The sequence below is a fragment of the Platalea leucorodia genome (genome assembly GCF_965183815.1).
Source record: "Platalea leucorodia genome assembly, chromosome: 13".
Lineage (NCBI taxonomy): Eukaryota > Metazoa > Chordata > Aves > Pelecaniformes > Threskiornithidae > Platalea > Platalea leucorodia.
The window spans coordinates 4,449,117-4,471,350 of NC_138835.1; the positions used below are offsets into that span (position 1 = coordinate 4,449,117).

Genomic DNA, 22,234 nt, shown 5'->3' on the forward strand with positions numbered 1-22,234 from the left:
ACTTTGGCCAGCCTCTGGCAACCTGCGCCCCAGGAGCTCCACACAGAGCAAAATCAGGCTTTTTTTTCCTCCTCCTTTCCCATTTGCCATCTGTTTCCCCAACACTCATAGCATCTTTAAAATCCCCTTTCCCTGAGCTCTTTCAGTCATGGTGGCCAAATAAAACTACAGTTGCCTCGAAGTGACTCAGCTGAGGAAATCTGCTTTTTATCTGTGCCCGTTACCATCATTCCAGTTCTATAAGCCCAGTTCATTATATTTATTTTAAAGCCACTTTGAAAAATATTAGTCCTTCTGCCATAAAAGTGCCTGAAAGAATAAAACCCCAATGAGCTGTTCTCCCTCCCTGGGGAACAGCATGGTGTGATCCCAAGCAGGAGCGCTCATCGCCCCATAGAGATGCCATCCTGCACCAGGAGCCCGTCCCTGCTGCCAACCCTGAAACCTCCCCTGGGCAGAGAAATTCAGTGCCAATTCCAGGTGAATGTTTCTGGACATTTACATCAATGAGAACTGAGGATTTTAGGAAAACTAGGAGTTTTAGGAAATAATTGCAATGATGTTTTTTCCCCAAGACTTTGGCGTCTCTGATAAGTGCTTGTCTTGATCCTTCAGCACCAGCCTGGAAAATAGCCACTGTCCCCAGGATGCTCATGCCACCTCTCCGGGCATCTTCCCGGGAACCACAGATGCTGCAGGACTTAGGAAGATATCTCCAGCTGCCATGGGCTCCTCTTGGGGAAGCAGTTTCTATCCTCTGTTTCTGGGTGGTTTATGTTACAAAGTCCCACATCACTCTGAGAAATAAGAGGCGGTTGTCGTATTCACAGGCCCCTTTGCAAGCGCATCATTGGGGAAAGGGTCCCATTAAGCAGAGGATGGTGCCAGAAGGGTGAAGTGGCTGAGAAATCACCATGAAATACATGGGAGGGGGGAATCCCAATCCCATCACTAATTTCAAATGCAAAGAAATCAAAGAAAAGAAACATCCTATCTCTGAACTGAGCCATTTCTTTCACAGCGCAGGCACAGAGCGGGACGGTCTGCCTGAGCTGCACTGCTAAAGTCAAGGCAGCTTGTGGTCTATAAGATTAATAGGAAATCTGCTCTGGATTGGGAGTGATTCCCTCTTTTATTGGAATGAACCCCAAAGAGTAATGGCTGTAGGGCAGGAAGAGGAAGGTAAATTGCAGTAATAATGTGTTTCTTTGTGCAGACATGCTTTTGATCATAGAAAAATACACCATCTGTTTCTAAATTACTTGTTGTATTGATTTAACAGTTAGTAACGTGGGGTTTTTTTTCTTTTTTTTCTTTTGCAAATCCATTTTGCAAGGTCTCCTGGAAATCTGACAGTTATGTGCAATAAAAAGTAGGGGCTTGTTCATCATAAAAGATTACTGCTGCCAGGCATGGGACTCTGTGTGGGAGGGATGGGCTGTACCTGCGTGGGCTCCTCAAGCCCCCTCCTCTCCAGCACCCTGTCCTGCAAAGAGCTGAGCAGCTGAGTGCTTATGTGCCCCATAAGAACCATTTCTTTACACCAAATAAGCTGTTCCTGAGCTTTCTCCCTGCTCAAACCGCATGCACCCCACTGCCCTTGTTGCTTTGCTTTTTTATTGCTTTCCTTCCATTCTTGGCAGCTCATGGCCTGCTTCTCCCCCTGCACCCCAAAGGCTGCAAGAGCATCAGGGTGCCTCGACCTGCGAGCTGTTCCACACATGGCAAACCACGGCCTCCCCCAAACGCCTCCCCCAAGACGCACACCTTCACAGGGGCAGCAAGGGCAGCCTCTCCCCAGCCCCAGTAAGCTTGCCCGCCCTCGTCTGCCAAGGACCAGTTCATCTTCATTAGGCAAATCATTAATTTTCCAGTTGAGATTTGCTCTAACCAGAGCAGAACCCCTGCAGCTCGCAGCCTCCTCACCTACAAGTGCCACCTCTGCTTAATAAGCACCCAAGAAGCAGCACTTCGCACACACAGCCGATCCGGGATAACCGGGATTCCCTCCCTCAATCGAGGCTCCAAAGGGAACGCCCGCTGCAGCCCAGCCCGTGATGCTGCCGATGCACCCCACCACTCTGATCAGTGCCGCGCCGGGCACGACTCCATACAGTGCAACAGCATGCATGAGGTATCATTAAAACTTATATTATTTTGCTGCTAATTAGTTGCTATTATTCAGCCTGCAGCCTGAGCATTAGCCTTCTCCCTGGCTAATGGCTTTCCTGGGAGACTCTGGGCTCCCCCACGTACAGGGTCAGGACAAAAGAAGGTTAACCCAGAATTTGTCACTGTGCAGCAATGTGAACGTGGCCCTTTCCCGTCCCGGTGTCCCTGTGGGGGTGCAGATGCTGTGCTGAGAGCTCTGCTGCTGCTGCCGACCCGGGGTGCTGGGCTAGCACATCTCACAGCCCGGTAGAAACATGTTGGCAACTCACACCTCTCATTAAACCATGCCAACGGCTGCCGGCACCAGCGCAGCGCGTTCCCCAAGGAGACGGGGGGACCACTGGGTGCCTGACTGCTCTTGCCAAGCTCCCGGAGACCCCTCAAGGGCCAATGTCCACACACAGCCTTGGTGCTTCGCATTGGGCATCCTCTGGCCATTTCTGGGCATCCTCTGTGGCTCACCCGCAGCAGCCGCCGCCGCACCACAGCCCCTCGCTTTTTGGGAGAGAAAAGGCTTTTCGATGCCGAGCCCCACACTGACAGGGATTCACCTGGGGCAACAGTGGAGGAGATTAATCTGGGAAGCACTCAGTAAATATTGGCTGTGCTGCGCACGTGCCGGGAGCCCACAGACACCATAACCATGCCACGGAGGCTGCCTTCACTGCCTGACTTTTCCAGCAAGGCTGGCACATGAAGGGAATCTTCAAACCCTCTGCTTTGAACTGTCCAGCCAGGCAGTTACTTTTACTGGAAAAAGAAAAATATAAAAAGCAAAACACACAACTTTTTTGAGTTTGGAAACAATGCTCACCCTCCGCTGAGCATCCCAAAGCATTAAGCAAAGGTTATTCAAACCCACCTGGTGTTGCCAAAGCTGGTGCAGGCATCAGCATGTCCCTCTCTGCTGCGTCCAGCTCAGTGTCGGGAGCCTTAAAAGACTTTTTGTCCCCATCTGAACACACCCTACCCCCCGAGTCCCCAGCACCCCCAGACCAACACCACCGGCTCACAGCAACATCCCACAGCCTCCAAGCAAACCCTTCCCCCCCCCAGCAGAAAACATCCCAAGGCACAGCCCAGGTTATCACCCACAGACAGATTTTCTACTTCTCCAAGCGAAACCAGGAGACACATCTTGGCTCCTGCTGGTTGTGATCTGCAATGTTTATTTGACACCCCCCCCCCCCCCCCAAAAAAAGGCATTTTCATGCAGAATCTTTTGGTTCATAAAAGTTGTTTCCCAGCAGCCACCTGACAACCTTCCCCCCAAAACTGAGAAATAAAGTGGCCCAGGAGTTAGCAAAATAAAACGAACCGTCCAACTCCGACAAAGAAAAGTGGTTCCTATCATTCAGTATAATATGGAAAAATTTGGCAAATAGAGCTGAACCACAGTTCCCATCTCTCAAGCGCTACGCAGCTGGCTCCAGTCTCCAGCCCTCCGGTTGTCTGTCTGGGGGACAGACACACGTCCTTGTGCTGCAGGACCTGGGGACTCTCCGGGGGGTCCAAGCCAGGCAGGCGAGAGCTGTCGCATCAGCATTTTTAACTGGGCGATATAAATATAAAATATCGATACAAACAGGTTCTTTGTGCAGAAAATATCATCTCACAAGGCACTGGGGTGATGACCGTGTGGCCGCTCATGGTGGGCTCTGACCGGGCTTCTCCAGCCACTGCTGAGCATCAGAGTGGGAGGAAGGAGGGGAAGAAGGGACCAGAGAAGTCCCGGTGCTGCCATCCAAGAGGGATTTCACCCCACCGCTGCCCCCAAACACCCCGGGAGTTAATCTTCCCAGCCAGATGGTGCTTTTCCTTGGTGGGGGTGGCGTGACCCTGCGGGGGCTCCGGTCTCCTTGGGAGGGCTTGGGGCTGGGGCTGGCCTGGAGGGAGGTGCATAGATCGGCCAGGGGCTGGGACTGCTCTGCCCAGCGTTCCGCTCCCTCTTCACGCCAGCAGCCCCAGCCGGGTCACCTTGGCCGAGAGGAAGGAGTGGATGATGAAGACGATGGTTTTGGGGCAGGAGTGAAGGTCCAGTTGCTGCAAGAAAGGAATGTTTGCAATGGGGAGGGCTGTGCCTGGAGCAGCCAGCTTTCTGCTTGTGGTGGGGAGGGCAGAGACCACCCAGAGCCCCCCAAACCCCACCACAGCCTTACGGGGGCCCTGGAAGGGCTGTGCACCATGGGGGCTGCGTCCAGCCAGGGGCCGGTGGATAAGCCCTGCCTCACCCCCACATGCCAGGCAGGATGGGTGATGTGCACAGGGTGGGTGCTCTGCTCCCCCTCTCCCCCCAGGACCGGTGGGAGTGTGGGTGGGGGGTGGTGAGGGTAAAGCCAACTCACAATCTCTCCCTCCGGGCCTCCAAAGTCCAGGTAGAGCATCTTGGTGCCATCATCGGAGGACATCTGCAGCTTCTCGAAGGGCTGCTGGAGCAGGATGGTCTTGCTGAGCCCAGGCTCGGTGGTGGAGATGGTGAAGCCCTTGTCGATGTGGATGGACAGGGTGCAATCCTGCCCCTTCCATGTGCAGGCTGGGGACGGGGACAGGGGTGAGATGGAGGCCACCCGCCCCGCAGCCGGGGCCCTCCCCAGCTCCCCGCTGACCTGTCGAGACCTCCTGGACCAGCTCGGCGGCGCCGTGGGTGCCGTCCACCAGCAAGCGGGTCCACAGCGCCAGGTCGCGGGGGCTCTCCAGGCTGAAGAGGTGGGTCTGCACGCCCAGCCGGGTGCCGGTGCGCAGCGCGAACGACAGCTCCGCCTCGTACAGCGCCGAGCCCTTGGCCGGCCCCGAGTGCACCAGCCTGCGGCACCGCACCGCGCCTCAGCACCGCGCCGCGCTCCGCATCGCGCCTCAGCACCGCGCCACGCTCCGCGCCTCAGCCCCGCGGCGGCGGCTCCGCGGCGCGGCCGGCAGGGGGCGCCGCAGCCCCGCGGATGCGCCCCCGCGCGGCGCCGGCGGCTGCCGCGGCCGGAGGGTGCCCCCGCCTGAACCCCCCCGGGCCCGACACCCTGCCACCGCCCCGGGGCTCGGCCACCACCCCTGAACACGCTTTGCCACCATCTCCAGTGCCCTGCCACCACCCCTGGACACTGTCACCACCCCCAGGACTGTGCCGTTATCCCCACTGCTCTGCCATCATCCCAGGGCCCCGCCACCACCCCTGGACTCTACCATCATCCCTGGGCTCTGCCCTGACCCCTAGACACTGCCACCCCCCGGGGCTCTGCCACCACCCTGGGGCTCTGCCCTGACCCCTGGACACTGCCACCCCCCTGGGGCTCTGCCCTGACCCCCAGCCCCTGCCACCACCCCCAGTCACTGCCACCACCCTGTCCCCCGTGCAGGGCAGGAGGGCACTGGGCCAGTGGCCCCTACCTGGTGGCAATGAGGGGGTAGTTGTGCGTGGGCTTGCCCAGGGCATCGCGGCTCTGTGGCAGGCTGCCGTACAGCAGCAGCTCCTTCTCGGTCAAGACAGCCAAGAGGTTCCTGGTGCCGGCGCTGGGGAGCTGCAAGGGGAGGGGGTCAAGGCCACTGGCAGCATGGTGGCAAGGGGCAGGAGGGGGCATGGGGGTACCTGCTCCGTCAGCCAGCCCACGTGCTTGATATCCCGTCCGGCCACCGTGCCAGCACCCGCCAGCTGGGCTCGCAGCTCCTCCTTCACCCGTGGCAGCAGCGCGCCCGCGTTGGCCTGGATGGCGCTGAGCCACGACTGTGCCGTGGCCTCGTCCTTTGCCCGCAGGAAAAGGGCAATGCGTCCATCTGCCGAGCACACCTCCAGGTACCTGCAGGGACACAGCCCCGATGGGTCCCCGCCAGCCCTCAGCACCCCGGGGCACCACAGTGGCATCACCACCACCTAGCACCATGCCCTGACCTGTGCTCCGGGTCGGCGGGGAGGCACTTGCGGGACACATAGCACATCTTCAGAGGCACAGTCCTGCCCTCCCGGAGCTCCCGAGGCGGTAGGAGGGGGGACGACCGCTTCTGCAAGGCAGTGGGAGAAGGGTCCCAGCTGACCGTCGCCCCCGCAGAGGAGTTCTTGAAGTAGGGGGAGATCTCCTTCATGTACTTCACTGCAAGAGAGGCAGCACCCAGCTGAGGGCATAGCATGGGCCATGGCAGCCTCATCCTGCCCACCAGCACCCATGTGCCCCCCTGAAACTTCTTGCATCCTCCCTGCACCGAAGCTGGTACCTCCTTTGCTACCTCCCCAGAGCCATCACCCATGGGTGCTGCAGCAGGTCCTCTGCAGGGTGCGGGGAGGGGATGGCACTGGTGGGCGAGGTCATACCAGAGGATGACATGACACCTAGGATCCTCCCAGTGCCTCTGCCCCACCATCCCAGCCCGGGGAGCCCGCTAGGGGGGTAAAAATGGCCTTTTCCCCCTTTCTTCTTTCCTTTAACCCAGATCAGTTCACAGATCCAAGCCTGAGTGGGTCCCTGGGGCGGCACATGGAGGCAGGGGGGCAGGGAATGGGCAGGAGTCCCAGGCCAAAATTACACAGTCCAAACTGTGCTGGTACAGCCTGTCCCACTGCCAACTGGGAACAACAGCTCTCAAATACCATGGCTTAGCCCCAGGAAAAGCCTCGAACTGCGTGCTCACAGCTCGGATATCCCTGCCCCATGAGTTATAAACCAAGGACAAGAAACCAGCTTTCAGTTCCCAGCGAGTCTGGCTCCGGAGCCAGAGCCCTCAGAGCCGCGCTGGGACAGCCGCTGGCTCCCAAGGTTTAGGGGAAGGGGGAGATGAAAATCACCGTGAATTGATGGGGCCCTGTAGCTACATCCTGAAAATTAGGCCGACAGCACCAGCCAAAAAGCTTTGACTGAGCAGGGGAGGATGGCCCCCATGCCGCAACCCAGTGGGACCAGTCGTGGTCCTGCCCTGGGGGCCATGTGGGACCAGCCGGTGGCTCTGGGGAAGGGCTTCTCTTTGGTGGCCCTTGGGGAAAGGACCACGGGACAGACACGTGCCTGTTGCCGTGTCCCCACCCGTCACCGCTGGTTTCGCTCCAGCTCCAAGTCAGCAGTGTGGGTGGCAAGAGGGAGACAAGAGCTTGGCTTTGCAGCCAACTCTTGTAGGTGGCTGGTTCATGGACCAGCTCCATCACTGCAGGAAAGCCACAGCAGCCTGATTGTGAGCCAGAAAAAAGCCCTTTTCCCACCAGGAGAGAGTCTGCACGCAGAGCCTACCATCCCCATCCTTCACCTGCCCACCACCACCCATCTTCCCCTTCGTTCCTATCCCAGTGAGCTCCCCAAAACCTCTGAATCCTGAAATCCCGCAGATGAGCAACGGTGGGGCATGCCGGGGAGGCAGAGCCCCGCGGGGTCCCCGCTTAGCCCAGCCCCAGTGGGACGCAGCTATAAATGGCTGCGAGGCCGCTGCGGCATGTGGGTCAGGTTACCCCGCACGGTGGCCGGGGCCAAGGAGGCGGCGTGGGGCTACCAGCCTCGTGCCCTGCACCTCCCGTTATAAATAGCCGCTGCACTCCCACAGGCATTTGAACCAGGCTGGATTTTACCCTGAGTTATTAATCTTGGCAGCAGGGACCGGCCATTATCCCGGTGCCTGGGAACTAATTGGAGTTCAGAAAGATATCATTCAGCCGCTGAAACCCAAGCAGCGTCCCCGCGCCAGCCTGTGGCTCCCTGGGCATGCGGAGGACGTCACTGGCATTAGCTGTGCGATGGTGGGGTCACGTCCCGACGGAGCAGAGGAGGAGAGGAGCAGTGCCCAGCCCGGGACAGAGCACAATTAGGAAATGGCCAGTGCGTGTGCCTCTCCGGCACATGGCTTTAAGGAGGATTTAAGGCTGGTGACAAAGCACCAACAGGTTCCTGCAGCACGGGGGGATCCCGAGCCGGCGCAGGGAGCCAGGATGTGATGGGGGCCATGGTGCTCCCCGGGGAGCTGCGCACCCAGGGCCGGGCCACCATCCCATGGGAGCTGCTGTGTCCAACGACAACAGCAGCAGGCTGCATTTCAGAGACGCACAGCACGGCTGGGGGACACAGTGTGACAGTGCCATCCCCAGCCCGCTCTGCAGCGGCAGCCACTGCACCCCTGCCCATCCCTGCAAAGCAAAAACAAAGCTGTGGAGTTTTCCCGGCACGGGCTTTATAGTGAATTGACTTACACTTCTGCCACTCCCTTCACTGCAGCGGAATCGCCTGGTATTGAATGGATTAATTAATTACACCCATCTCATTAAAGCAAATGACTGGGACCATATTATGCATCATCTCTGCTACTCGTAACTGTAATTCTTGTACTGGTGTTTGGTGGTTTTTTTAATTAACACCTTGCAGTGCTGGGGCTCCCAGGCTGGCAGCCCTCTTCTTGTTAGCCAGCACCCCTCCCAAAATCACTCGGCAGAAATACTCCACCTCCAGCAGGCAAAGAGCCCTCTCGGCGGCTGCTGGGCAAATCCACGCGGTCTCCAAAGCCACGCTGCCTCCACGCAGGCTCTCTGCTCCCCTGGGGAGACGGCCTGTCCCACTGAGCTTCTCTGGCACGGAGGAGAGGGGACAAATAGGACATCTAGCCACTCTGAATAACACTGAATAACTCTTTATTTTAGGTTTTGAGGTAACAGCAAAAGTCTCTGGGGAGGCCACGTAAGAGCAGCTGCTTGTGGCATTGCCGGAGCGTCGTGTGCACCCCGAACCCTGCAACAAGCTGCACTGGGGACGTGTTCAACCGAAAGCCCTAGGTCTGCCCTGCTCCTGTCTCTGTCGCAGTTGTTTTTTTTCCCCTCAGCACTCCAGAAAGAGGGGCAAAACCATCAAAACACCTTGGGTTTACTTCTTGGGTAACAGATCCTCCCCCTCCACAAACCCATCCCTCTCAAGGATGGGGAACAAGCCCGAACCAAGCATTGCTGCGCCCTCGATCCTGAGTCACCACAACCTGCCCCACACACGCCCTCGTGGCTCAGCACTGCCCGAAGCAAAGCTCCTGACCCCAGGGGGCTTTGCCGAGGAGCCACAAACCTTCCTCCAGCCAGGAAAGCAGCCCCAGCCACACGGACACCCAGCAGCAGGCTTGAGAGCACCCACCTGCTGCTCGGGCCACCAGCCGGGTGCTGGCACGCTCTGCTTCAGCCCAGAGATCACAGCACGGATTCACAGCGGAGAGGCTTAAGCCTGCACTGCCAGTCATGGGTAGGATGGGTCCCACTGTTTTCCCGCCAAGAACTTTCCAGCAGCATCCGTACAGTGCTATGAGTTAAAAAGGTCCAACCGTACGAGAAGGCTTCCAGAGAGGTCCTGGAGATCCAGTGCTGGCCCTAAGGAGATGCTAGGCCCATCTCCAGCTGGTCTCTCTCTGCCTCAGGACTAACGATGCAAAATTAACACATGAAATCGGAGGGGTCAGCAAACACACATCCCAAAGAGACACTCTGAAACGACCTATAAACTTCAAGCCGATGCTGTGATGTGCTTCCAAAACGCTCAATACAGAGGCTGCCACAGCCACCCTGTCCAGCATCCCACCCAGCGACCGACCCCTGCCCCCGGCTCCGAGCACGAACAAGGCAGCAGCTGCTGGTCCCAGCTGCCTCGACTCAAACACTTCTACTCCACAGAGGAAGATGCCATGGGATGTTGCAGGACGGGGGTGCCACTGCTGTCCCTGCCGCCCCAGGACCCTGTCCCAGCCCTCAGTGCCAAATGCCATGCCCCAGCTGTTTCCTAAATATTCACCTGTGCTACATGGCCAGTGGTGGTGACCCATGACCCAGGGGGATCATGAGACAGCTCTCCATATTTCCACGGGAGGAGAAACATCCCCAGAAAACTCCCCAGGGAAAGCAAAGCTTCAGGGCAGCGAGGTGTGGAGGAGGCAGGAGACTGTGGACCCTCACTGTCTCTCTGCATCATCCCAGGGCAGGTCCCAAAGCCTCTGTTTCTGTTTTGGTTCCTTACCACGTTTAAACCATGAGAGCACACATAGTGTGGCAGAGGGCAAAGCCCAGCCGCTCAGGCGCCGAGGACCATCACACCCGCCAGAAGACATTCACTTCAGTGTCCCATAAAGGGCTGGAGGCCACCTCAGGGCTTCCTCTCCTGAAGCCCTTCTGAGCTCCGAAGGGTGGCAGCGACAGGGCACTGCACAAATCCTGGCTGCCACCACCCGCCTCCACTCAAAACCCCCTTCCACTCTGCATCGTGTGCTATTTACCCCAGGGTCACCCAGATTTTGTGGGTATTTCACATTTCACACCATCCACATCTCCACCGTCTGTGACCTCCTGGGCTTCCCAGGGTTTGGGCAATCAGCCTGCCGGAGCCAGGCATCCCCAGCACTATACCCTGCCGGCACCCCTTAGCTTTTCTAAATTTCAAGCTTCTAAGTTATTACTTGGCCGAGCGAGTCCTGGAGAGCTGCGACAGCCCCAGGAGCTCCCCTGCAGCCAACAAGCCCCGCGCTGCCATGGAGGCAAGATGCCTGCGGCTGTCCCAGCTCCTCCTCCCCACTGCTCCCAGTTCTCTCCCCGTGCCAATACGGCACAGGGACCTTGCTGGGAAAACCACTCCTGGCACCGAAGCCCATCCTAGGGCAGCTAGAAGTGTGTTTAGCAGCCTTTCCCCCGCCATGGAGGGTCTCTGGATACCAAGCAATGCAAAAAAGAAAAAAAACAAAACAAAACAGGGAAAAGTAAGGTAAGGGAGAGCAACTCTCCCCAAAATAACAATGTAATATAAATACAGTCGAACTCCTCCTGCAAGTATCAAGAGAGCAGTTTGGCATATCCAAAAAAAATCTTGTCAGGACACACTGAGAAATATATGCATGTCGTCATGCCCAGCCAGCAACGACATCCAGGAGCCAGAAGCCAAGCTGAGCAGCCCGGGGTGAGATCTGGCACGTGGAGCCACTGCCGATACTTGGATTAAAACACGTCACCTCCCAGCTCTGCCATTTTGGAGAGGCTCACCCCAACAAACCGTCCCGACGCATGGACGCAGTAACCATAAGGGAAGTCATAGTCGCCCCTGGCAGCGCACGGGGACCAGAAAGCACCTGCTTGATGTTAAGGCCACCATGTCGCTTTTCACCATGCCCTAGAGCGAGCCCAAGCAGGAGAAGGGAGCGGGGAAGCTCCCCCCTTGCCACCCTTCAGGCCCTTTAAGGCCACCCTCTGCCCCCCAGCCCTGCCACCCCTCTCCAGGGCAGGGCGCTCGGCCGGCCAGCTCCTGGAGAGCCACTGGGGTGTCAGGTAAGAGGCAGGGGACACCCCGTCCTGAGGCAGGGCCATCACCTCTGCAGGGCAGCGACAGCCCGACAGGGACCACACCACGGTGCCAGCCCCGCCATCCTCCACGGGCAGGGCTGTACCAGACCAGCAAACCCAAAACGGGGAGATGGAGATGCACCATGTGTGTACCCAATGTCCGCAATCAGACGAGCAGCACAGACCCCTGCCCCACTCCGGCTGTTGCCTGTGACATCCCTGAGCAACATCACGCCACGGGAGCCCAACGGCATCAGCTACAAACTAATCACAAAGCCTCCAGCGTGCCGTGGCGGGAGCCAGCCCAGCACCACTCTCCTCCCAAGGGTACCTGCTGGGAGTTTTAATTAATTAAGAAGCCCAGCGGGTCAGACCTGAGCTCAGCGAGCTACAGCGAAGGCCCTGCCTGCAGCTGCCTCCTGGGAGGGCAACCTGGCAGCACCCGGCTCCCCAGGGGGATGGAGGAGGAGGAGGACGAGGACGAGGAGGAGAAGGTGGTCCAAGGAGAGAAGTTGTTCTCTACAGAAAGGGCAGCTCATCTCCACCTCCTGCAGGACCTCTAGCAGAAAGGAAACCCATGCCAAAGTAAAGGATGAAAAGAAAATAACAGAGAGGGTGGTCTGAGAACAGCAGCTATGGGGAGGAATTTCGCAGACTCAGAGAGAAAGAGGCTCTTGTATTTCTCTTTGGTCAAAAAAAAAAAAAAAACCCAACCCCACCAACAACCCTATCTGCTCCCAGCAGCTGTGCAGAGCAGCACATTCCTCCGGCTGAACCGTGGTCCTGCGGCTCCCAGGAGAGGAGGAACCCACAGCAGAAAGGGCTGAGCGAAGCTAAAAACGAAAATCTGGAGCTGAGACAATCTGGGGAAGGCGCAGGAAAGCAAGAGCCACGGTGGTCGCTGGCAGCAGAAGACACAGAGCTCTTCTTTGTCCAGGCAGAGCCCAGAGCACTGCTCCCAAATAAACCCTCCCTTTGGGATCTGCAGTGCTAAAACCGCATTGGGAAGGGTCTTTGGTGCCGAGACCCTCCTGGTCAGCTGGGGTGGCCCAGGGGGCTGGTGAGGTGAGGGAAGGGCGAGGGGAGGGGAAGGGTCCCATCCTGGGGGACAGACCCTGGGTGCTGACGCCTGCCCGGCCAAGCTGGCAGAGGGTGGGCAAGTGCAAACAGACACAATGCAAAGCGTAAACGGGAGAAAAGCGGGGTCCCTCCTCCCACGGTCCCAACCCACTAGCCCTCACCCACTCCCCAGGCAGAGTTCAGGGGGCTCCCACAGCCTGCCAGCCCCCACAGGGCTGGGAGACTCCAGGGACCGGCTGCCCGGTACCAAGAGGGAGCCCATTCCCAGAGGACCGGCTTCAGTCTCCCCTGGGACTGCATGGGCTACAATCCCTGGGATGTTTGTAGCCTCAGCTGCCAGATCTGGGGGGGCCATGGTTGGGGTTCAGCTGCTGGACACCCCCCAGATAGGCAGCTCCTGCAGCTGCGCTCCTGAGCTGGCCCTGCCTGCACCCAGCAGCCTGCTCCTCCTGCCTGCCCAAAATCCGCCCCAGCAAACAAAACCATGCCCAGCAAGGAGGGGGGTGCCAGTGTATCCCCTCCTGGCTGCTGTAAGGCTGCAGAGCCGCACGGCTCCGCTCCAGCCAAGGATGCGGGTTGAAATGAAAATCACAGAAAAAGCAGAAAGTCTTCCATGGCCCCAGGAACCGCAGACCTCAGGGTGACATCATATGATAGAAGAGTTGCAAACGCCATAAACCCACACCACACCTCCCATCACTGCCTGCCTGCGGTCTCCAGAGAGGGAGATCCCAGCAGTTACCTCCGGCTCTCCGGATGAGCTGATCAACCAGTGTGCACATGTTGGTTTCCATTTGAAAAAGTATGCAAATGTGTATACAGATGCTGTGCCACCCCGATGCTCCCAACACATCGCAGGGAAAAATGGGGGTCAGCCCTCCAGAAGCAGGAGGACCCTCGTCCCCCCTCGCATCCTCATCTCCTACCTTCCAAGACCACCTCCTTGCCCGTCTTCTTCAACGCCTGCACCGCCTCGTCGTGCGTCGCCTCGGACAGGTCGGTCCCGTTGACAGAGAGGATGGCGTCCCCCACATACAGCGCCTCGGTCTGATCCGCTGCCAGCCCCTTGAATATCTTGGAGATCAAGATGGGCATTTTATTCTCTCGGCCACCTTGAAACAGAAGAGAAACGAAGTGGTTGTGGCTGTTGTAGCACCCGGAGCAGACGGTGGGGAGGGGGATGCTCGGGTACCCACCGGCCGCAGCGAGGCTGAGCCCTTCTCCCAGTGCTCAGCCGCGCCGTGCCAGGACATCCTGCTGCCCCGTTTCCTCGGATGCCCATGGCACACTCGTAACAACCACAGCAGCCAAAATACCACGAGGCTTTTACAGCAGACAAAGATGATTGCTCCAAAACCACGCCGAACAGTCGCAGACTTCCTCGCAAACACATACCCTTGGCCATCTCCCCATCAATTTTGGCAGGAAAGCATTTCTTTATTTGCATTATTAATCGTGTGTGCTGAGCGACCATCCCTGCTCTGAGGACTTCATGATCTAAGTAGATAAGACAACTGAATGTTTTTGGAGAGGCAAAAGAGCCAGAGGGAAGTGAACCAATCTGGCTGTTTGCTCCTCTCCGCACAGTAGCCCTATTTACCTGCTGCTCCCCATTCTCCAGCCTAAAGGGATGCTATTCAAACCTCCCAGCGGCTCAAGGAGATCACTTTGCACGTTAACTTTTGAACCCGCAGGGAGATCCGAGCAGCGCTGCTGCCTGCGTGCCAGGGAGATGTGGTGCAGCAGCTACCACCAAGCCCCAGCCCGGGCAGGAGCAGCCGGGGATCAGCAGCCCCGACGTACCCTACGCCCAAGACGCCCCATCCCGAGGAGCCTCCGTGAGATGATCTCTCAGCCCGGAGGGAGATGTTGAGCCCAGCCTGCTGTCACCGCCCGCCCCGGGGCTGCTCCTGTGCCACAGGCATTTCCTCGCTCAGACGCCTGCCAAGCCCCTGGGAGGGCTCTGGTTATCAGCTGTCAGAGGCCCCTGCGGGGGCTGCTCCGAGCCGCCGAGCCCGTCCTTACAGCAGCGGCTCCTCGCCCGAGCTGCCTGCACCGAGAGCCCCTGCCAGGACCAGGAGCCTCGGCCAGCTCGGCTCCCCGCCGTCCTGCCAGCCAGGGGAAGGCCAGCCCAGCAGCTATGGCGCCCGTCCCCTCGCCACGTCCCAAGGCAGGACACCTCACCCACATCCCGGTTTGCGGTGAAGCATCCCCGGGTGAAACGCGGCTGGCACGCATTTTAATGGGGAAGGGTCAGCAGCCCAGGTGAGAAGGAGCGATGTCCTGCCCCAGCAGCAGTGGTGGCACCGGCAGGGCTTCTAGCTCCCAGTTTGGGTGGCAACTACTTGGTTTTCACATACGTCACTGCGAACATAAAGTTTTAACTGAACTAAGTGACGTTCCTCCTTTCCTGGGAGATCCACATAACCTGGCAGCCAAGGGGTTATTACGAAGAGGGCTTTATGCTTCCGAAAAGGAAGGGCTGGCAGGCTCGGGCACCCCGCAGACCCAGCCGGCAGCACCGTTTCGGTCCAGTCCCAGCACCCAGACATCCACATCACAAAACCTCCCCACTTCCAGAAGGAGCTGGAGGCTGCAGCCGCGTCCCCTCCGAGCTGGGAGAAGAAGCCACGTCAGGAGGCGAGAGCCGCCCTGCCGCTGCCCGCAGGGCTGCCGAGCCCACTGCCTGCCCTGCCCGCACACGGAGTCACGAACCCTCTCGCCCACGCACCACGATGGCCCTTTGCCTGCCTACTTGCTGCCCGTTTCATTCTCCTTTCACGGAGTTCCCAACATGCTCGGAGCCGTGTGAAAAGCAAAGGCAGGCAGAAATGCCATCCCTGCCCCAAGAAGTTTCCAGCCTGAAGTTCAGGCGAGCCACCAAGGAACGGAGCAGCTCGGGAGGGAAAGCAGGGATTATAACACAGAGGCTTCCCACTGCTCAGCTCTCCCGGAGCGGACGTCTCCAAGCGCGTTGGTTTAACACCCCAGCTCTCTGTGCCTGGAGGTCTCCAAGGGGTTTACAATTGCTTCCTTCGTTTTGCCGACAGTGTAAAAGGGGCATTTCTCAGCACAGGGGCACGGAGAGGACACGGGCACGCCGGCAGAGCCCTCCCTTTGGCTGCAAAAGGGAAGCTTTTGTGTAACCGGGTACCCTGCGCGTCCCACCTGCCTCATGAGACAGCACCCTACCCCTGCCTGCAAAGGGGCAGCAGGAGCCCCCTCCAGCTCCCCAACGCCGGGGACCGCCGCTCCGGCCAGGGCACGGCGGGCAGGGGCTGGCCGGTCACCGCTGCACCCCACAGCACCGCTCCTTCCCTGGGCTGGGGATGCTTCGGGTCCCATCGCTGCCACGCGGCCCCTTCCTTGCCCTGCACGCAGGCTGGGCAAGGCGTGAGGACCCCAGCCCCTGCCCCAGCCCCGCTCCCCCCGCCGGCTTTTATTCCAAGCCCGCTGGAAAGGCGGCAGCAACAGGTCCCGGTGCCCGGTTCTACCCCCCGCCCCGGGACCCCCCCGCCGCCCCGGCCCTCACCTTTGATGCTGATGCCGAGCCCCCCCACGTCCTGCTTGACGACGCGCACCGTGCGCCTGATGTTGGCGAGCGCCTCGGGCACGGCGGAGCCCGGCTCCCCGCCGTTCAGCTGCGCCGCCGGTGCCTCGCCGGGGCCGGCGGCGGGGCCGGGGCCGTCGGCGGGGCTCACCCCCAGCACGTCCTCGGCCAGGGTGAGGAGGACGCGGAGCCACTGCCCGCCGGGGCCGCGCAGCTCCAGCAGCCCGGTGCGCGGGGCGCGCCTGCCCGCCGCCATCTTCCGCGCCTGCCGCGCCGCCCCCGCCGCTCCCGCTCCGCGCCGCTCCGCGCCCCGCGCACCGCCCCGCGCACCGCCCCGCCGGGAGGGCGCCAGCGGGGGGGGCCCTCTCCGGCCCGGGACGGGGGGCCCGGGTGCCCGGTGCTCCCCGCTGCGGCCCGGGACGGGGCACAGGGAGGCATCCAGGCCCCCCGCGGCTCCGCGGCTTGTCCCGGGTCTAGCCCTGGACGTGCCGGTGGCCGCCGTGCTGGGCTGCGTCGCGGGAGTTGCAGCGGGCTCAGCCCCTGGTCCCCCCCGGCAGTCACAGCCCCCCTCGCCTGCAGCCCACTCCCACGGCGGGGTGCCCGGCGGTGGCGGGGTCTGGCGGCCCAGTAAAGGCACTGGGTGAAGGCCCGGGACATCAATCTGCACGGCTGGGCGGGATGCTCGGGCAGCCCAGGGAGCACCCCGCTCCCGCACCCCTGCCCGGGGGGGCCGCCCAGCCAGACCCTGCGGGGCGCCTGGGGGTGGGTGCTACGTTACAGGGGTTTCTATGCCATGCACCAGGTTTCCAAAACGCTTTTGGCTCCTTTAGAGGGGCCGGCAGCAGCCCAGGGGCAGGCGGGGGCTCTGGACGCCCCACTGGGCAGGGCAGGGCAGGGGCTGTCTGCAACCAGCCCCGGACCAAGGAGTTTCTTGGTAGCCAGTTTCTTTGGGGTGACCCCAGGGCAGGCACCTCCTAACAGCCCCAGCCGGTGTGAAACAGCAGCGAGGCAGAGGGAGATGGTGTTTACAGACACTCAGAAGAGTCTGTGTTGCTTTTCCCTTGCTTGTCCTGTTTCTTGAAAACAGGAATGATATTTTGTTTTCTTTGGCAGACGGGCATTTTTTTCTGCAGCCAAGAGGCAGCAATTAGGAGTAGAAAATACCTCTAGGAGTGGCAAATACCTCTTGGTGCATCCCCTTTGCCCCTTGCACTCAGAGAGCTTTTAGCGGCTCCAGAAGCCTCTGGGATGGCGCTACCGAGGTGCCTGAGCCTCTGCAAAACACAAGGATTTATAAGAATTCAGTGACATTTACCGCAGGCTGGGAAGGGGACACAGCGAGGGACTCTGGCCGCCCGGAGCAGGGGGGTTGCAGTGTGGGCTGTGCAGCACAGCCCTTCCCCGGCCGGGGGCCGCAGCCAGGCCTGAGCATCAGCCATGCACAGGGGGGAAAAATGCTCCCCGGGCTCCCTCCCACGCAGTCGCAGCTGTGGAATTTCTTGAGGTTGCAGCAGAGGAAACCGTGAAGGTTATTTCTTTACAAAACAGACTGTTCAAATATTCCTGATTTTCTTTTTGCTAAAAAGTCCAGGGTTTGGCTTAAGTGACTCCTTGCCTTTGCAGGACAGTGCTGCTCGCTGTAGCAAGTACTTCTACACCACCCCGTCACCCAGCCAAAGGTATTTCCCTATGACCCTGTCCCCTCCACACGCCACGGGGCCATCCGGACCCCGCTCCGGCTGCCTGTGCCGCTCAGTTCGTGTACAGCAGAGGCGAATTTTGTCCTTTCATCCTTGAGTCGAGACAGGGCTCATTTTCCCTGTGCCACCCGCTCTGGGAGCACTCACTTTATGTGCCAGCTAGGCAGTTGCAATCAGCAGTTTGTCTGGGGTTTTTTCCTTCCCAGTGCTGCTTTCCAGCCTTTAAGGCCATGTTCCGTCTGAAGCGGCAGCGGGAACCCTAAATAGTGCTTTTAGTGCAGCAGAATGGCACCGTTTGGGTGGTTGTCTTTCATTTCTCAACTCTGTGCCCAGCAGTGTGGACGCTGAGAAGCATGGCCTGGATGCAAGGAAGCCATCCGGATGGTGTCAGTGCCAGGCAGAGCGAGGAGCCCTGCCTTTCCCCGTGCACCATGGTCCCTGGAGCCAGGGCACAGCACACCAAGTTCACCTCCCTCACAAAAACAGACACGGAGGTGCCTGCGCAGCCCCTGTGCCGCTCCCTTTCCAGCAACAGATTTGCCTAAATAAAAGCATCACTTATTTCCCCCAAGTCACCCATGTCCCTGCCCCGGGGTCGAGGGAGCTCTGAGTTTGCAGAGACGTTTGCCGCAGCCCATCCCCACCAGCAGATCTCCCTCCAGCCCCCCTGCAGACAGCCTTCGTTAGAAGATGGGTTTCATTAGCACAAAGGCGCTGAGCCTGGGGAAAGCGGATGCGGGACATGAGGAATCATCCTGGAGCTACGGGGGCTGCAGATACGACAGACCTGTTGGCCCAGCCGCACTCGAGGACTCCTAAAGCCATTGGGGTCACGGCAGAAAACTCATCCACGGCCTCCACTGCTGCACGGGCTGCTCTCTCCTTCCTCAGCAATTAATATTCCTTTGGCAATTGCATCAATTACTTATGTGGGATGGAGACCCAAGGCAAGTAGTGCAGGTGTTGGTTTCTTCTAATGCAAATTGGGAGCCCAGAGTGCCTTTAAGACCCTGGTCCCAAATGGGGAGGCCCAGTTGAGCAGGGGTTACGTCGTACGTCAGGAGGGGAGCAGCAGGGCTCAGCAGACTGGCGCAGCATTGGGGGTCTTGGCTCCAGGCTTTAATCCAAGACAAAACCCATTCACTGGCTCCTCTGCACAGCTGGGTCAGGCAAGAGCTGTGGCCTGGGGAGGCTGGGCACTCCATGTTCTTGGGGGTCCTGCTGTCCCCCAAGCAGAGGTGCTGCTGCTTTTGGGACTTTCCTGCAGGCTTTGCTCCCCTGTTCAGGCTCTCAAGCCTGCTTTTGCTCAGGTTCCTTCAATTCCTACGAATTCCTTCATGTCCCAGGGCTGGGAGCCCAGGGCATGGGGTGGTCCCGGCTCGATTTGACCCTCTGCAAGATATCGTGAGCCTAATTCCCGTGCCATGGTGCTGCAGGATGGACTGCGGGATGGGAGGGGGGAGGACGAAGGCTCAGGCGGGGGCTGGCACGCGGGAGTGAGTCGCAGCTTCCAGGCATGCCAGCGGCGTTCGTCAGGGCTCCTGCTGGAGGGAAGCAGGCGGGGGGGGGGGAGTTGCTTGAAAAATTGCTATTCACAGAAATAGAAACTTCCCGCAGAAACACGCGTGCATTGGTGACAAAAGCCCAGATGGGAATTTCTCCCTGGCAGCAGGAGCGGTGGGAGGGGAAGGGGCCGGGGTGCACGGGAGGCTGCAGTGTGGGGCCAGGGGTGCTGCCAGGGCCCTGACCCTGGCCCTGGGGGTAATCGCTGCTTTTTAGCTGGAAAGAGCCTCCAGCCATCCTCCAAATGGTCCCCAGGAGGAGGACCTGGCAGTGCGGGCAGCAATGGGCTCCATGCCCCCCACGCCGAGCCGTGCTTTCTCAGCGACCTGTTCAGATGCTGCTTCCCCAGCTGATTTCCATCGCAGGGCTGAGCCCGTCCTGGCATTTTCTCTACATAATCTCTCCAGTGCCCCGAACTTCATCGTTAAGCAGCTATTTTTAGACTCATTTCTTGGCATAGCCAGGAGCTGTGTCAGAACCCACCAGTCTATTTATGGAGTGCCGTGAGATGTTTTGTTACTTGTGTTAATTAAATTAATCCCTTCTGAAACAAAATTAAAGACCTTAAAAGCTCACGTTCAGTCCCTGGGACAACATTCCCAAACCGTGGGGATCCAGGTAGCATCTCAGGCTGCCAGTGGTGCTTGGGATGCTCCCCGACAGTCCTTAGCCCTCAGCACCGGCAAAGTGCTGCTCTGCTCAGGAATTCATGGAGGGCACGGCACCGACCCTGCCCTGCAGGACTGAGCCCCATGAAAACCCTGGAAGGGCTGGGAAGGGAAATAAAGTAGCTTTTATTGTATAGGTAGATCTTCATATAGATAGATTGTAATATAGATATTAATAGATTTAGATATGCAATACGTATTTAACAGATGGATTAATCCTTTGTTGAGCAGAAAATGGCACAAAATGGCATTGCCTGACTTTAAAAATCACTGGAATCTCCAAATCCTTTAACTTGAGAGCACTTTCTCTTTGCTTTGGGACATAAGTAGTCCCTACAAAGTTTCTTCCATCTCAGTCCAGGCTCTTCTCTCACCGGATCCCTGTAAGATAGCCACAATCAATCAGCTGGGTTCTTGAGGTGTGAAAATACTTTTGCTATTGTGTGGCAGATCTTATCAGGGCAGGATCATTTCCATCAAAGAACAAGAGACCGAATGGGAAAAAGCAGCACCCGGGAGCTAAAATAGCTTTGGGAAAGGCGAAAGTTGTCATACATTAAAGCCCAATATTCACTACCTGCTGCAGCTTCTGGCTCTCAGATGCTCAAGCAGCATCAGTGTCAGGGACTTCAATCAGCCCCTAGGGTAATTTAGCGGGCATAAATTAATCATAAAACTCAGCACATGAACTGCAGATTGTAAAAACTGCTGTCACATTTACAGTTTCAATTGGGTGGATTCACCCCACTGGTCTCTTCCGCAGGGAACGGGGCAAACACCCCGTGTTTTGGTTAACTTGCAGCTCGCAAATGGAAATGCTGGTTCCTCCCTACCGGGCACTAGGGAAGAGGCATCCCTTGGACTGCAGAGTCGGTGGGATACACTGCTGGAGATACCACCCACGATTCTGTATGTCCCCTGGCACCGTGGCTGCAGTTTTTGCAGCACCAGAGCCAGAGCTCATGGGGAAACTGAGGCACAGAGCAAGGGCGGGCAGGTCCTAGCTCAAACCAGGCCTGCAAGGAGAACTGGGTGCATCGCTGCCATGTTGCCCGGCTGCACGGACGATGCACAGGCACTCAGAGATGTTGTCTGCTGGCCAGCACTGGTGATGTGGCCTCTCCTGTGGGCACGGGCGTCTTCTCTCCGGGCAGCATGTGCCCAAGCAATGCGGCATGCCTGCTGGGGTGTTTGACCTCTGGGTGCTTTATTTAGTGATATCAAACCCTTCCCTGCTCCTCAGCTGCTCCAGCCTGGCTTCAGTTGCATCCCACATGTTTGCTAGGGGGGTTGCTAAAATCCTGGGGTGGGCTGTGAGTTCAAGGGGGCGATGGACAGACAGACAAACACTTGCAAGCAAAACCCTCCTCCCTGGCAAATGCAGTCCGACACACAGAGAGAGCTTCTGGATGCGGCCCTGCAGACAGGGACCCCCACGCACCCCTCCCAGTGCCTCTGTGCCCATGCAAATGCCGATGTGCCCCAGCAAAGCCGCAGGCTGAAAGCTTCGTCCCCTCCTGGCTCCTCCATCGCACTGGGATGCCCGTGGGAGATGCCAGGTCCCCCGGTGCAGGGACCTGGCAGCATCCTGGCACTTGCAGCTCCCCTGGGCTTTTTTTAACGCAACAAATACAGCTTCAATAAATGTCACTTCTTTCTGCTGCCATTTTTTTCTCTCCAGTGGCCCGTCAACATGACAACACCGAGGTCGTCTGGAGCAGGAGACCTTGATGGATGTTATTTCATTCCCTGGCTCAGGGGATGCTGCAGGAAGAACCTCCTGTCCCAAGCACAGCGCAGAGGGGCAGGAGGGATGGGAAGAGCCTTGTCCCCTGGGAAAAGGTTGTTTATAAGCCCAGAGGGATGTTCCCCCAGGTCTGGCTGGAAAGCCACCTTCAGCACCAGGTTTTTGAGTTCAGCGCATCCTTCTACCGAGGGTTCACCTTCCCTGCCAGGGCCACGTCTCTGCAGGACACTGCTGGCCTTGTGGATGCCGCGGGCAGATGATGGACCCATCCTCCCAGGGACTGTTCCTCCTTGCCACGAGTGGGGCAAGGAACAGCTCTGGGACGAGTTTCAGTATCGCTCCGTGGAAAAAGGCAACTGCAGGATTTCAAGCTGACAGCAGATGCCAGCAAAGAGCTGCTCTGCAGCCAGCTGGGGCCTGTCGTGGGCAGGGGGGTGGTCAGAGCCCCCCACCCTGGGCGCTGGGGCACCTTCTGCCCAAACCCACCCATCTGGCTGGGTGTGG

The 22,234-nt window shown here is 58.7% G+C and overlaps 1 protein-coding gene across 1 annotated transcript; it reads right to left on the bottom strand.

Annotated features, from left to right (window-relative positions):
* Nucleotides 1-3,390: 3,390 nt before the first annotated feature.
* On the bottom strand, nucleotides 3,391-16,308 carry SNTA1 (syntrophin alpha 1; the record flags this gene model as incomplete). The annotated part of the gene is made up of 8 exons (XM_082325661.1): nucleotides 3,391-4,215; nucleotides 4,518-4,705; nucleotides 4,779-4,975; nucleotides 5,551-5,681; nucleotides 5,750-5,957; nucleotides 6,050-6,248; nucleotides 13,429-13,614; nucleotides 16,035-16,308. The coding sequence occupies 8 exons, from the start codon at nucleotides 16,306-16,308 to the stop codon at nucleotides 4,123-4,125; spliced, it is 1,476 nt and encodes a 491-aa protein (XP_082181787.1). The 3' UTR covers nucleotides 3,391-4,122.
* Nucleotides 16,309-22,234: the final 5,926 nt, after the last annotated feature.